General features: G+C 39.0%; 2 protein-coding genes across 2 annotated transcripts; one reads left to right on the top strand and one right to left on the bottom strand.

Moving 5' to 3' along the window:
- The first annotated feature begins 1,423 nt into the window (after nucleotides 1-1,423).
- On the top strand, nucleotides 1,424-2,209 carry LOC138185585 (immediate early response 3-interacting protein 1). The gene is made up of 3 exons (XM_069124642.1): nucleotides 1,424-1,654; nucleotides 1,857-1,958; nucleotides 2,033-2,209. Exons 1-3 carry the CDS (start codon nucleotides 1,564-1,566, stop codon nucleotides 2,086-2,088), a joined length of 249 nt encoding a protein of 82 aa, XP_068980743.1. The 5' UTR covers nucleotides 1,424-1,563; the 3' UTR covers nucleotides 2,089-2,209.
- A 5,341-nt stretch (nucleotides 2,210-7,550) lies between these two features.
- Nucleotides 7,551-10,392, bottom strand: LOC138185526 (pro-resilin). The gene is made up of 2 exons (XM_069124537.1): nucleotides 9,991-10,392; nucleotides 7,551-9,434 (listed from the first exon to the last, which is right to left on the bottom strand). The coding sequence occupies exons 1-2, from the start codon at nucleotides 10,267-10,269 to the stop codon at nucleotides 8,937-8,939; spliced, it is 777 nt and encodes a 258-aa protein (XP_068980638.1). The 5' UTR covers nucleotides 10,270-10,392; the 3' UTR covers nucleotides 7,551-8,936.
- Nucleotides 10,393-13,923: the final 3,531 nt, after the last annotated feature.

Here is a 13,923-nt window from a genome sequence, read left to right as displayed (position 1 = left end):
TTCTCCGATGATATTTAGCGAACACGAGCGGTCAGACTCGTGTACTTCACATTCAGCGTCATTTAATTCAGTCGGTGAATGGTAACGCGTTATTACCCTGTGAAATTGCAGTAGGTACAATCTAATACGGCATAAATTATGGAAATAGTTCGCACACTGATGTGGATTTGAATCATAAGATTTCTTGGAATTGATTCTATAAGTTTGATTATAATGTATGTTTATTGCTGCGTCTAGTTTATTGCTGCGTCTAGTTTATTGCTGCGTCTAGTTTATTGCTGCGTCTAGTTTATTGAAAAATATACATTTTTATGTGACAGAAGATCTGTAATCATACGATTTGCGTAATTACTGGGGAAATGAATCAGAGTACCTTGTGATTTATATAGAAAGCTAAAATTAAGGCAATCGTTATCGTTGTATATGAAAAATATTATTATCTGTTAGGGGATGATGAATGACTTGAATGAATTCGTGGAAGATCTAAATTAGTCGAGAAAACATTGGCTTTGGAACAATTTTTCTATATTGTCTTGTTGCCAAATAAGACGTACATTGTATACGTTGGAAACTTTTCCTGAAATTAATGATAGTTTTGTCTCAAACTTTTTTTAATCCTAGCATAATGCAATATTTTCTACAGTTGCATAAATGTGACATTTGGAACACGTGATTCACGCGTACTTTCCGCCGACGCGGGTTTAGTCTGTGTTGCAATTTTTTGCAGTAATACAACACTTGTTCGAGGCTGCGAGTTAGCATAGCTTTTGCTGAATACTTATCGTCTACAAACAAGAAAAATTTTTGCACACGTCAAATACGTTCGTGACTTTCATCACGATATGGAAGATTCCGACTTTTCTTTGCATACGCAAAACGATATCAGAATATTAAAATCCACGAATTTCCTTACACGTGATAAACGTGTGCCTCGAACGCCGCATGATAAAATGATGATAGAGGTCATGAACGATCGAGGGTAGCACGAAATGAACTCTAAGTTCTATAACTAAATCGGCACACATGAATTGTTAACGTAACTCAATTGAGAAGAGAGCGTCGAATCGTCTAGAAACACTCGTCCTCCTGTTCCAAAAGCGTTAGTGCCAAGAAGGTGCGCTTTGTCGTTCAATTATTATAAATAGAATAATGCTCCTAACCATCCGTTGTATTATCGCGTTGTTAAGTTACTTGTAAAGTCTACCGATTCTTTCGAGTATCGTTTTAAGGCTCTTAGTTTCCATAACGCACTATTTCTGCAAGCATTTGTAAAATGTTATCGATAAAATCTAAGATTACTTTATTTTTGGAATCTTGAGCGATGTTTAAATCTCGAGATTACTCTAAATGTATTTTGACATAGTAGAAATAAATTTTAATTCAAATTTCCCGCATAACGCCACCTTTTTAATTGCTAATTTCCAGCGGAACACAGAAGATGGCAGGACGGTTACTAATCGATACAAATTGATTGGTTGATGCGTATGAAGCTGTTTTACCTTTCCCTACACTTGTGGCGCTGCGTGATATTCTCAATGTTATCATTCATCATATCGATATAATATGGCGTTTACACTTTGGACACTTTTTGAAGCGACTATGTTGTGTCTGAATGCGATCTGCGTTTTGAACGAAGAAAGATTTCTTGCAAAAGGTACACAATATCGTTATATTTTTGTTTGTATCATTCTTTTATACTGAACTTTTTCCCTGCATAGAAATGAAGAATTTATAGGTTATGTTATCTATTGTATTTACATATATCGCGTTGTATGATAAATATATAAATCATATGTATATGTTTTTACTTGTATATTGGAATATATTACTTAATTTTTGTTTAAACATTGTTACAGTTGGTTGGGCGTCGTGGCAAAATGTTCAAGGCTTCGGAGAACCTCCTACAGCAAAGTCACAAATTTTAAACCTTATTAGGTCCATACGAACGGTGGCACGAAGTAATTACAAACAAAATATTTTAATTTGTTTGATAATTAATTTAAATATGACACAAATATGTTGTTTGTTGCAGTTCCATTGATATTCCTAAATATCGTAACAATAATTGTGAAACTGGTGCTTGGGTGAAAGAAACGATTGATGGTGTAAATAAAAGGACAATGAGCTGTGAAAAGTGATGTACATAAACGCAAAATTACATTCTTTTATTTTTACCTTTGTATCGAAGAGTAAAGTATTTTTTATTATATCATGTTTCAGCGTATTTTTGTACTGCAAGTATTCTAAAAGATAGCAGTATTTATATATGTTGTTTCTATCTACATCACTTCTTATTTATTTTTATATTATTTTGTAAACTTCAATTGTTTAATTATGTTGGATATGTTCTACATATTTTTCTAATCACCGTACTGAAGACAAAAAAATTCCTCATACGATAATGCGGTAATACACAACAAATCTTTTATCATATCGAATTACATATATTTCCGTATATACTTAAATATTTATCTAAAATATTCAATTTTTCGAACTTTTTAGAATATTTCTTTCCGTGCTACCCAGCAATTCCTGTTCCATCTACACTAAACATCTGCTTTTCCCTACACTAAACAGCATCTACTTACTTCATTTTGCCAATGGCTACAAATAAACTTGAAACAACCGTCGAATTTCATATTGCAACATCAACTCTATAAAAGGAAGTTTGTCATGCACCTTCAACATGTAACTGTAAGTTGCAATTTAGTTCCATTTCTTTTTATCGACACCAACAATTGAAAATCTCGTACTTCGTTAGGAGAATCGTCAAAGAATTGAAAATTTTTTACTTTTACTTTATTTCGAAATTCTATTTACTCAAGACATGTGCTCGGAACTTGTTTCATTTTCTTAATTAGTTATTTACATTTTATTCTTGAAAGTACGGGGAAATTTCATGGTGAAGAGATGCAACTATGGCGAACTTCCGCTACAGAACATCTCTTTCCGTTAAGTGTCTTCGAATGTACTCTCTCACGGGTAATTTAAATCATAAATCAACAGACGAACGTACTGTAAATTATGTTCGACTTGGTGTGAGGTGTAAGTAGTTGGACAGGATGCTCATGCCTGTTTGTCTTCGTGTTTTCATAGACGACGTGATGACGCACGCGGGAAGCCAATGATTTTCTCGTAACTTTCTCCCCTTCTTCGCTTTCTCGGGGTGGAAGTAACATATATACATACGCATCTCCGTGCAGTCAATAAACAAGTGTCATATCGACTTTGCATTCTGTCATTAGCTACCAATAACTCAATTTTTGTCACATTTCAGCAACGTTCAACAAATTTCCTAATTTCTTAATTTCTTATTGCCAACTTTAAAATCTTTTGTTTCTTATTTCTATCTTTAAAGGATCAATTTATTTTCCTCGAGTTATACCTTGAAATATAGATACATATCTCACGTCTAAAATAGATTCACTAAACACGGAAAATCGCCACTGAAACGCACATTTGTTTACGTCCGCTTAATCATATATTCAAAACGATAAATAGAATGATTTAACTATTTCAATTTCCTCCGTTAGATTTAATTTATAGTGTCCATTAATCTTGGACGCCTTCGCGGTCGATTCGAACGGAAATCGTGAGGCAATATAACGACTGGATCACTTCTGGCTGATCTCCTTCACCGTAATAGTCATAGAAGTGATAAACACGTTTGTGCAATCGAATCCCTGCGATTTACACAATTTCTGAGCACGTATGGGCCCATCAAAATTGCACCGCTTTTTTCTCTCGTGCAAGTTCCACAGTTGCAAGTGCGACCTGCATTCCCTGGACTCTTTCGTGCAATGCTTGTCCAAGTTACATAACCGACCCTCATCAGAGAATCTCTCTTTCCTTCTTTTTTTAATTTTTTCTTGCGAATGGCTGAAGCTGCTCGATTAGCTGCGCTGATCCACGGCAGTGCCTATTCCATTTTTCGCAGAATACAAACCTGTTGCGTAACCTTTCCGACTTGTAGGCGCACGTGCGTGCTGAATAACGCGGAATGTATATGTGTGTTCACAAGATACCAGAAATCATTAGAACCGCTAAAGATATAATTTGAAGAAAAGAGGAAGAGGAAAGAGATATTCGTGGAACTTTCTTGACATTCTGGCGAATAAATTTCTCCGTTCTTCTTTGTTTTTCTTTCCAAAATCTGTGAGAAATTGTTGTGCAAGTTTGTTATCTATTGACCACGGTTGTTTATGCAAACTCATCCACGTGTTTATCAACGCAATTCAATAAATAGACTTGAATAAAAAAGTAGAGATTTGCTTCGCTTATCAAATACTATATTATGATTACTGTATTTTAGATATTTTCTATATTTATCTATTGTTACGTCCGATGACCCAGAATCCATTCCTCGGTCGAGGCGGCCATTAGCTATGCATATATAATTAACCGGACCGCAATAATCCTAAGGAACTGTTATAAAACTAAACATTTATATTTTACCATTAGGGCCCTTAATTGTTATAAAATATATGCAAGTCGACACATTCCTTATGCTAATTGTTCCATCAGGTAAAAATGGGAAGGTCGGATTTTTCCCAGGATCAACGGTCAATTCTCTGGACCAACACTCAGCAATAATTTTCCTCTGCGACAGCATCGTCACCGAACTTCACTGGTTTGTCATCCTTAGATCAGTCAACATCTCTTGACTGATTTTCCACCCTTAGATCAATTAACATCTCTTAACTGATTTTTCCACCTTTAGATCAATCATCTGTTTAACTTGTTTGTCATTCTTTCAAAAGGATGATTGGAAAGTAATTCTGTTATATTTTATGATTTTTATCGTTTGTAATACACGGTTATTTTTTCAGTCTTTTCATCAGTGTAAAAATTTAATTAACGCATTAAAATTAATTAGCGTCTCTGTCTAAGAAAAATGGCAGTATTTTAAAAAATATCACAAGAAAAATCGAGTTACATGCAACGGATGAAACCAACGGAAAGTGTCGATACAATTGTCGGTAGTAGTATTGTTACCAGGTCCCATAATTATAGAAGGCGACGTATCTTGCTTTAAGAAGCTCGTTAAAAAACGCATCCGTTGTCGCGTTAATGAAGACATCAGCCATATGTTGAGCAATCGGCATTAGGCTCAAAAGCTTGTGGCGCAGAAGCAGGATTAGCGAAAGTAAAGCAGACTGGGCCATTGTAAACGCGCACATTTTACGAGCCGGCTGCTCGACAAATCTTCTTCCCATAATTGGCCGAGCAGATCGCATTGTGCGTCATCGTGCCCGCGTTTTTCTCTCCTTTCACACGCTGCGACTTCTCCGGATCTGATAGATCGTCCGATTACGTGTTTCTCGTGGAAAAAAGTTCGTTATGAGCTTCGAGACTGAAAAAGTTGAGAAAGGAATTCGAATTCTACGTTGTTTAAAATTGTTGTATTAAAATTATCGGGAATTATTATCGTATTAAATCCCAATCTTACATTATTTAGAATTGACATATAAATTTTTAATATTAAATTACTTGGAATATTTTTAACATTTCAATGCGAAGACAAAGAGCATTTATGTTCGCGTTAAAGTATTCATTTCTTTTAGAAAAGTACATGTAAAGGAGGTTAGATATTGGTTTATTGGATGAAAATCTCCGTGCGATTGGCTTTTTAAAAGAATCCTTTTTGGGACATGGAATTCCACTTTGCAATTTCATCCAGAACTGGAGCACGGATGGACCTCATTGCGTGAGCGTTTTTCCTCCTTTCGCACGGCTTCTGCCTGGCAGGCACGTTTATGGATTATGTACGGCTCTTACAAAATTCCACAGAGAGTCTCACAGTTCCTCTTCTTCTCTCCTTTCCCCTTTCTCGACCTCGCCATCCCTGGCGAAGAGTCGCGGCACTTTCCCTGCTGGACGTCGTACATACGTAAGTCCTTTTAAAATGGCCGAATCGGAATTGACATTCCGTTTTTCTCGTTGTTCATAGAAATAACACTTTCTCAATCGCTACTATTCCTTTGTTAATTCCAAAGACTAGAACGATATTTGTATATACATGAAAAATAGTACTCGATAAATTTCGTCATTTGTTTAGCTATTTCATATTTTTCCTTTGAACAATCAGATGAATATAGAAGATGATAGTTTCACAGTGTATAAAGAAGTTGTTTGGTAGTGTTTGAGCAACGAAGAACATCCTATGAAAGGCTCCAAGCCTTTTCACGCAATATCTCCTCCACGTTTTTACTATTAACGCCTTCCGCTCTCTCGATAGTATTTTTTTTTTTTATTGTCCACGATATCTCGCCGACATCAAATATTTATTTTTCTTCTGTAATGTGTTACACGCTCTCTTGCGCAAAATCAGCCCGATAAAACACAACGACGTTACCAGGAATACGGAGAAATATCCAGCTTGATGATTTAATTTAGCTGTAGCATAGCGTTTGCGACTTATTCTTCATCACGGCGTGTTTAATTGCACCAGGCTCGCATTGTGTCCGAGACGCTGGCTGATTACTTAATTCTAGCACACGTTACTCAATTTCTAATTACCCGAGCCGCGGAACTCCTGGTGATCCTAAATCGAAATTGTTTCGAAAGCCACAAGAATTTCCTATTTCATGAGAATTTTTATATTATCGATTTAATCACACCGCTTTCAAACAGTGCAATAAGATCATCATAAAAGACAGACATTCCCATTGAACATTATGGATTTCATAAGGCAGGAGGCACATCAGCTCTTCTAATGGAGGAAATTCTAGCGCTTGACTTCAATAAATCTGTTACGTGTACCGATTGCACAAACAACGAAATCTAAACACGCGTAAGCGATTTCACGAGGCGTATCGCGGCTCGTTGCTCAGCGTCTAAACGTTTCCATTGGTTACGGACTTACGTACGTCGAATCACAGTTGAAAAATTTCCTGTAAATTTCTGATAACACGGAATGCTATCTCGTCGAATTGATTTATAAAATTCGAATGACGTTAATAGTAGAAATCTTCTGATCGGTTATTATTTTCTCCTCAAAAATACATTATCCGAGATAAAATTGAAACCTCGAGACAAAATTTCTGTCAACACAAGATACTATTTCATCGAATCGTCTGTAAAATTCTAATGACGTTCGTTAGAAATCTTCTGATCGATTATTATTTGCTTCTCGGAAGTACGACATTATTCGGTAATAATTCAAAATCAAGAGTACACGACATGCGCACGTAGTAAAGTCTCGCTCACGTTGGAGCGAGTAGAATAGCGCAGTGAAGCTACTTTCGAATCCCTGACCGGTGTCCAGGCTTCTTCGATCCGCTTTACGAGCATCTGTTAAACGCGGCTCGTGAGAATTTACGTCATGTCCAAGCTGGAGAAGCCCGTGAGCCCAGAGGCGGTCTGCGAACGAACCATCGCAGTCGGTTCTGATCGGTACAGTGAAAGGAGAAAGGCGTCTGCTGAACGGGAAGAAAAAAAATTGGTCGTCTTTAAAGGAGGAGGAATATTCACGTGGCTGCGAGCGAACGCCCAGAGGTCACGAATGGCATGGGACCTAGAGTAAGAACTTGGTGGTTGTAATTGAGGAAGAGACCAAATCGATAAGGAAAAGAGAAATTAAGGACAAGGAAGAGGAACAGCAAAGGATGGAAAAGCGACCAAAGAGTCGTCGTTGGTGAAAAGACACGTCGAAATAGAACACAGGCGGCTGTTTCAACGGTGGCGACGTTTTTTTTTATTTTTTTCTACAAAAAAGCCTTTATACAAGTATAAAAAAAGATGCGTAGTTAAGGAATAGCGTTTAAGACATATAAAAAATATAATGTATTTGTGTTGTGTTTCTTGTATGTACGTATGTATTTCGTGTCAGCGTTCGCTCCGTTCCTCGAACTCATTTTTATCTTTTATTCCTCGTTTTTCATTACTTTTTTCTTTTTTCTTTTTAGATAAGTTGTTCGATCTTCCTTGAAGTAACTGTTAGACCAGGTTCGATGATGTACGCGTTCAGTTCCTCCTCGTACTGTCGGATGACGCAGCGAACGCTGTGGAAAGCGTGTGTAAATTGTATTTACAAGGCGCGTTCTCGCGCCGATCACGGCTTCGACTTCGGCTCCGGCTCCACGGCTATGCCATCTCGAAGTCATAACGAATGTAACTTACGTTGAATCTCCTATGAGATCGTTCTCGATAACGATTTGTTTCTTTTCGTGTTTTCGACTCGTATGTTTCTATCACTGGTTACGTTTTTGGATCCCTCGTGGATCCGACCGCGACGACGACGATTTTGGTACGATAAGAAGATTGACACCTCGTCGACGCTCAGATCGTTAGATCTATGTGGCCGGTTCGTTCGAACGTTCAAGTTCACTCCTCGAACCCTGACCCGTTGAAGCGACGACCTTTTATTCTCCAACGAGCCAGTAGCCAGGAGCTTCTGTTATCTTTTAGTACGTACGCCCGCGATTCCTCGGAGGATCGTGGCCCGTTGAAACGACGACGATTTGATTTCAACGAAGCAGGAGCCTCTGGAATCCCTGCTCGATGTTAGCTTATACGTACACCTTTGATTTCATCCTCGTCCTTTACCCCTGAGAATCCTGATTCGTCGAACGACGACGACCCTCGTGCTTTGAAAATAGCATCATCTTTCTATTTTCTATTATAGTATTCTTTTCAACGATCCGTCTATTTTACGACGACCTTCCGAGCGGACTTTAGAAGAGGATAGGTTTCGCTTGAAAGAAATTCTTCTGTCCGGTTATAGAAACCTGGATTGTCCTGTGTTTTACTATCGATTAATCTATTTTTGGTTTTTCTCGATTCAACCTTAACCTTCGTTTCTCTCGTTCGTTAGGAGTTTCAGCTCGGAAGATAGTCGCGGTGGTCGACTGGTGTCTTCACTCGCTCTCACTCTTTCTCTCCCTCTCTTGCTCTCCCATCATCCAATCTGTAGTTTAATCTGATGTATGACCGTTTTAGTACGGTGCACCGTAGCTACCGCTTGGCCTGCTTGGTACTCCGTAGCTTCCGCTTGGTCCGCTTGGATAGCCACCACCAGACCCATGGGTCACTTGGTTGAACTGTGCCACTTGGATGGCCTGCCTGATTCCTTCGAGATCGATGCCTACAACGCGTGTCTGGTAACTTGGTACACCGTAGGACGAGCTTGGAACACCGTATTGACTGGATGGAGCGCCGTAGCTTGAGCTAGGTGCGTAACCACCACCACCACCTATGAATCCAGTGCTCTGTTCTTCCCTCAGCAAAATCTGACGGATTTGTTCGAGCAACGCGCCATCGACGGATGCTCCCTCGCTGGTTTGGTAGCCGGTTGATACGGCGGTGTATCCACCACCGCCACCACCGCCACCACCTATGGAGTAACCACCCCCTCCGGATGGCCTGCTGTAGCTGTAGCCGGACGAGATCGGTGGTTCAGCCAGGGCGAACCCTGCTAGACCGACTATCATACACTGGAAAAATGAAAGACATCAACCACGTTAGTGTCTGTTGTATTCAAGATTATCATTCCGAAATTATTATCATTATAAGATATAGAAAGCAGTTAGAAGCGCGATACCTTCGAGAAAGTGCTGTTTGAAAGAGGATATTCGGATGTACGAAGTTCAATCAACCATAGGGAAAAAGAAGACGCGAAATCGCCACGATCGTTGAAGCGTAGTTGAAGTTAAATAGAAATCACACGACCGAGAGGGAAAGCGGGAGTGCAAGATATCGTTAACGGGGAAACTCGATAAATACATGCATCGAAGTAACCGAATAGATAGAAGGTAATCCCAGCGGAACTTAACGGAGTTTCCGGTTCGAAAATCAATACAGGGACACAAAGTTTTAACAAGAATCGGGGACACGAATCACTTTTCAAATATCCCGTGGATCTCACTTTTTTAAAAAGACGTCTACACTTTGTCCATGCACACTCGCATTCGCTCTCTCTCTCTTTCTTTCTTTCTCTCTTTCGTTTGATTCAATTTAAAAATAATGTTTAAAAGATTTTAGCGTGCTTACCGCGATCAGAGGATTCATGTCGGCTTCTGCGATGCCGCTCTGTTCTGTGACTCTGAGCAAGGTAGACCAGGGTCCTTTATACCCCACGAGAAGCAGGGGGATACTTGAAGCCCCCACAAAGAAGAAGAGACGGGGGCCTCTCAAGTGAGAGTAATTCAGCTGTGAGACGATTCTCTCCTCCCCTCTCCCTCCATGCCTCTCCTCTGTCCTTTCAATTGTGTTTGTTTCTCTCTTTCTCCGGTGGACGTTACACCTACCACGTCCTCGTTGCCCGTCCATCGACAATCCCTCGACCCTCTGCCCTCAGAAATAACCGATTTTGGACGATCCTCGTGTTGCAAAATGTCTCTCTCTCTCTCTCTTTCTCTGTCTTTCTTTCTCTCTTTTTCTCTCTCTGGCATCCACACGGCCAACGGGCCTCAAGTTGCGTCCTAGACCTAGACTCTTGGTACACACTTGAGACATCGAGCCTTTGGATGATTTCACAAATGTAGGTTTCGAGTCGGTCGTATGGCGATGCTCGATCTTGGTCCGGGTTTCTTTTACAATTACATGGCGCAATAACGCTTCGAAGAAATTTAACGAACAGGTGTTCGATAATTTTACGCTCCACTTCGCCATTTTTTGGTTTTTCTTCTGTAAGAGATCTAAAAGACTACAATGTATTTTTTAAATTGGAATAAGAATATCTTTTCGAATAGATGTAATATTTATTTATTTGAATATTTATCAAGGTACAAACATAGATATAGGATATTTATTTATTTATATTGGAATTAAAATATTTTTCAAATAGGTGAAGTGTAAATTCTATATGATTGGAATAATTGTTTAAGTATAAGCGCAGATATGGAATTACGATTTATTCAGACCAGAATTGGAATATTTTTTAAATGTACAAAGCGTCTACAAATTCATTGCGAAAAGATTGCGAAGAAGTGCGATGTCGCCAACGTTTTGGCGTAATCGTCCAAGTTCTAACTCGATATCGATTGATTCGTACGTTGAGTAATAAATACGCTTCCAAATCTTGCTAAAATTGCCGTCATTTATATTCCACCTGCGTGTTTGCAAAAGGCACGTAGACCCATCTATCTAAGTAACATGGCAAGTAGACCACGGCGATTCTTCGTTTCTTTTTTTTTCATGATACTTTAATATATTTATTCTAGTTCGTTACAACGTCTCTATTCTTCACTTTACTGAGAAATCCGTTTTTACCCAAGGAAATTTCACTCTAGTATCGAATGCAATGATACGACCAAGCGATTTATGCCGCGAACGGAAATCTCATAACCGATTTCCGTGTTCTCGTCGAACCCGTTTTGTTTTTAGATCGCAGGAAGCGAGATGATATTTTATTTTCATATTTAATCCGTTAAATACATCCATCTTTCTACTTTTCAACCTGACAATTCTCTGAAAGCGATATTCTTCAAATAATCCAATTACCATTAACGATTTCTAGATGTTTTTCACATCTTACTAATAACTAATCTCATCATGTGACAAGCTTATGGAACATCGTTCACTAACGAGAAGATTCGATCCAGAAGTTTGCACAGTTCTTTGTGTTGATTTTATGTAACCTGGTTACGTAGTCTTAGCCTGAGCGAAACATGTCGTACGAACATGTCGTACGAATATGTCGCAGTCATCGAGCGTATCCTACAGCCACCCGTTAGATCGTTGATCCCTGATCTCCAGAGGGAGAGTATCAGGAAGAAAAGTGAACGATCAACTGTCGTATCATCCTTGTAGAATTTCCTTGCGTCTCGAGCAATCATCGTCGGCTCTCCTAACAGCGTGTTCATCTTAAGGTGCATCCTTACCGGTATTCGTCAAGATCTCGTGATCAGCTCACCGCCTGTTACTATACTATAGCAAGTACCATATAGCGAGTAATCAAAGTATCTTATATATTTTATATTTCTGGCACGTTCTACGCAATTTTACATCATTAAGTTTCCTGCGAATGCGTACAAATCCACAGTCTAACAGTAAGAAAATTTGTGCAATCGTCTTGCGACTACTATTTGCTAATATCGTTCGCGGTGAGTACGCGCCTTTATTCATCTTCGACCCATACGTCTGTGTACATTTGCGTCCATCTATTCGCAAACACAGACGCATACGTTCACGGAGAAATATTAGACGATATCGAACGGTTGTTCAGCTGGTTGGTCAGCACGTTGGCGATGGTACCACGAAATGAGAGGGAAAACGCTTTCTTCGTTGAGGAATTTAATTATCCGGCTCGTGAACTCTCGACCCACTTTTCGACACGATTCCGATCCAATGTTTCTGTCATCCTTCGCCTCTTTCTTTGCCTCTGTTCACCGGGTTCGCCTTATTTCCGGCCAGATTTGCGCGTCCCACGAGCGCGTGTGCGCGGTCAGTCGTTGCTGCGAAGCTATTTCGTCGAGGCGAGTTCGTGTCGCTCGTTGGAAAAGCGGGAAGTAAGATGGATTTCGATGCTCGCTTCGGAAACCGTTCGTTGGTTATCGATAAAGGAAACAGGAAATTAGACGTTTAGTGCACCAGCAGATATATCGTTTCTGTTGATTTTTGCTCGATAACAGGGGGAGAGTCGTGGTAAAATTGCAGTGTTACGAAATATCTTATCTACGTACACTGATGCCGAGAAGTCTTAGGATAGTTATTACATCCGTGTCTGAAAGCTGAAAAAGCTAAGTAGTCGGGAAAGAATGCAGAGTTGTCGTTTAATATAAAATGTATTTTGTACGACGATAAAGGTAGCTAAATCTACTAGGCGCTGATGTATTAATAACATTATTGAGAAACGTATGTAATTGTAAATTTATAATTTACATGGAATATTGAAATTATACCGAAAACAAGAGGTCTTAAGATTTCTGAGTGGATGTGTACGTGCTCAAGACTCGTTGCAATGCTGTTTCTTCGGAAAAAAAGTCACATTCTAAACACATAAGTAATTTTATGCTGGGATTCATCCTTATGGTAATTCGCCTCGAGTGAAAGTGATTTTTATTCGCATCGCATTTGACCTGAAATTTTTTCTAATCATTCTAGAATGTACCGGGGATATATTCTCGTAATTCCATTTTTGTTAAACGCGCCGATGTACGTTGAGAAGAACGGAAGCTTCGATGAACATTAAATCTTCGGAATCATTAACGACAACGACTCGTATAATGTATGGTCCACGATAATACCGTGCATCGCAGGGTAATTTATCCCGGTGCATTTAAACGAATCGAGCAAGAGAAAGCCAAAGCTGCGGAGGTGGAGCGCGCGAATCCTGATTTTCATTATAAAATTAAATGGATCGTACGGTACACACGCGGTATCCTTCCGACAACTTGCAAGATTCTTTAAATTGTATTCAACTTCTCGTAATTATACGTTTTGTATGAATCATCAATTCCGATATAGAAGAGTGAAATTGTTAAAATATTTTTCAAAAAGGGGACACGTTCTCTTTTACGACGGCCAAAAACCAGAAGAAAGAGAAAAAAGTAAAAAGACGTTGACCTACTCTGCGGATTAAGTGGTGAAATATCGAAGGCAGTGTCGCAGTATTAGTTCGTCCAATAAATTCCTGCTGCGATTCGATTCTACACCTTTCCTAACATATTGAACGACACGCTACTAGCATGAGCTTACAAGATCAAGTTCAATTTAGAGAAGACACTTGAAATGAAGAATCAGTGAATAACAAGTAACGCAGATTATATAGGAGGAATAAATATGATAAGTAGAGGGCGGATTTTTATGTATTTCTAGGAATTTTCAAAGTACAAAATTACATAGAATATAGGTTCGAGGTTCTTTTTAATTACATTCTCAAAAATATGAACTTGCATAGAAATTCGCAGGCTAATAATAACTAGGATGTCGTTGGTTTTGTAACTCTGATGTTACTTAATGGCTAAAAAACTGTATTCTAAT

The sequence above is a fragment of the Bombus flavifrons genome, chromosome 12 (genome assembly GCF_040668555.2).
Source record: "Bombus flavifrons isolate JBK064 chromosome 12, iyBomFlav1_principal, whole genome shotgun sequence".
In the NCBI taxonomy this organism is placed as follows: Eukaryota; Metazoa; Arthropoda; class Insecta; order Hymenoptera; family Apidae; genus Bombus; species Bombus flavifrons.
The sequence above is the reverse complement of the archived record's forward strand: the minus strand, read 5'-3'. Positions and strand labels throughout refer to the sequence as shown.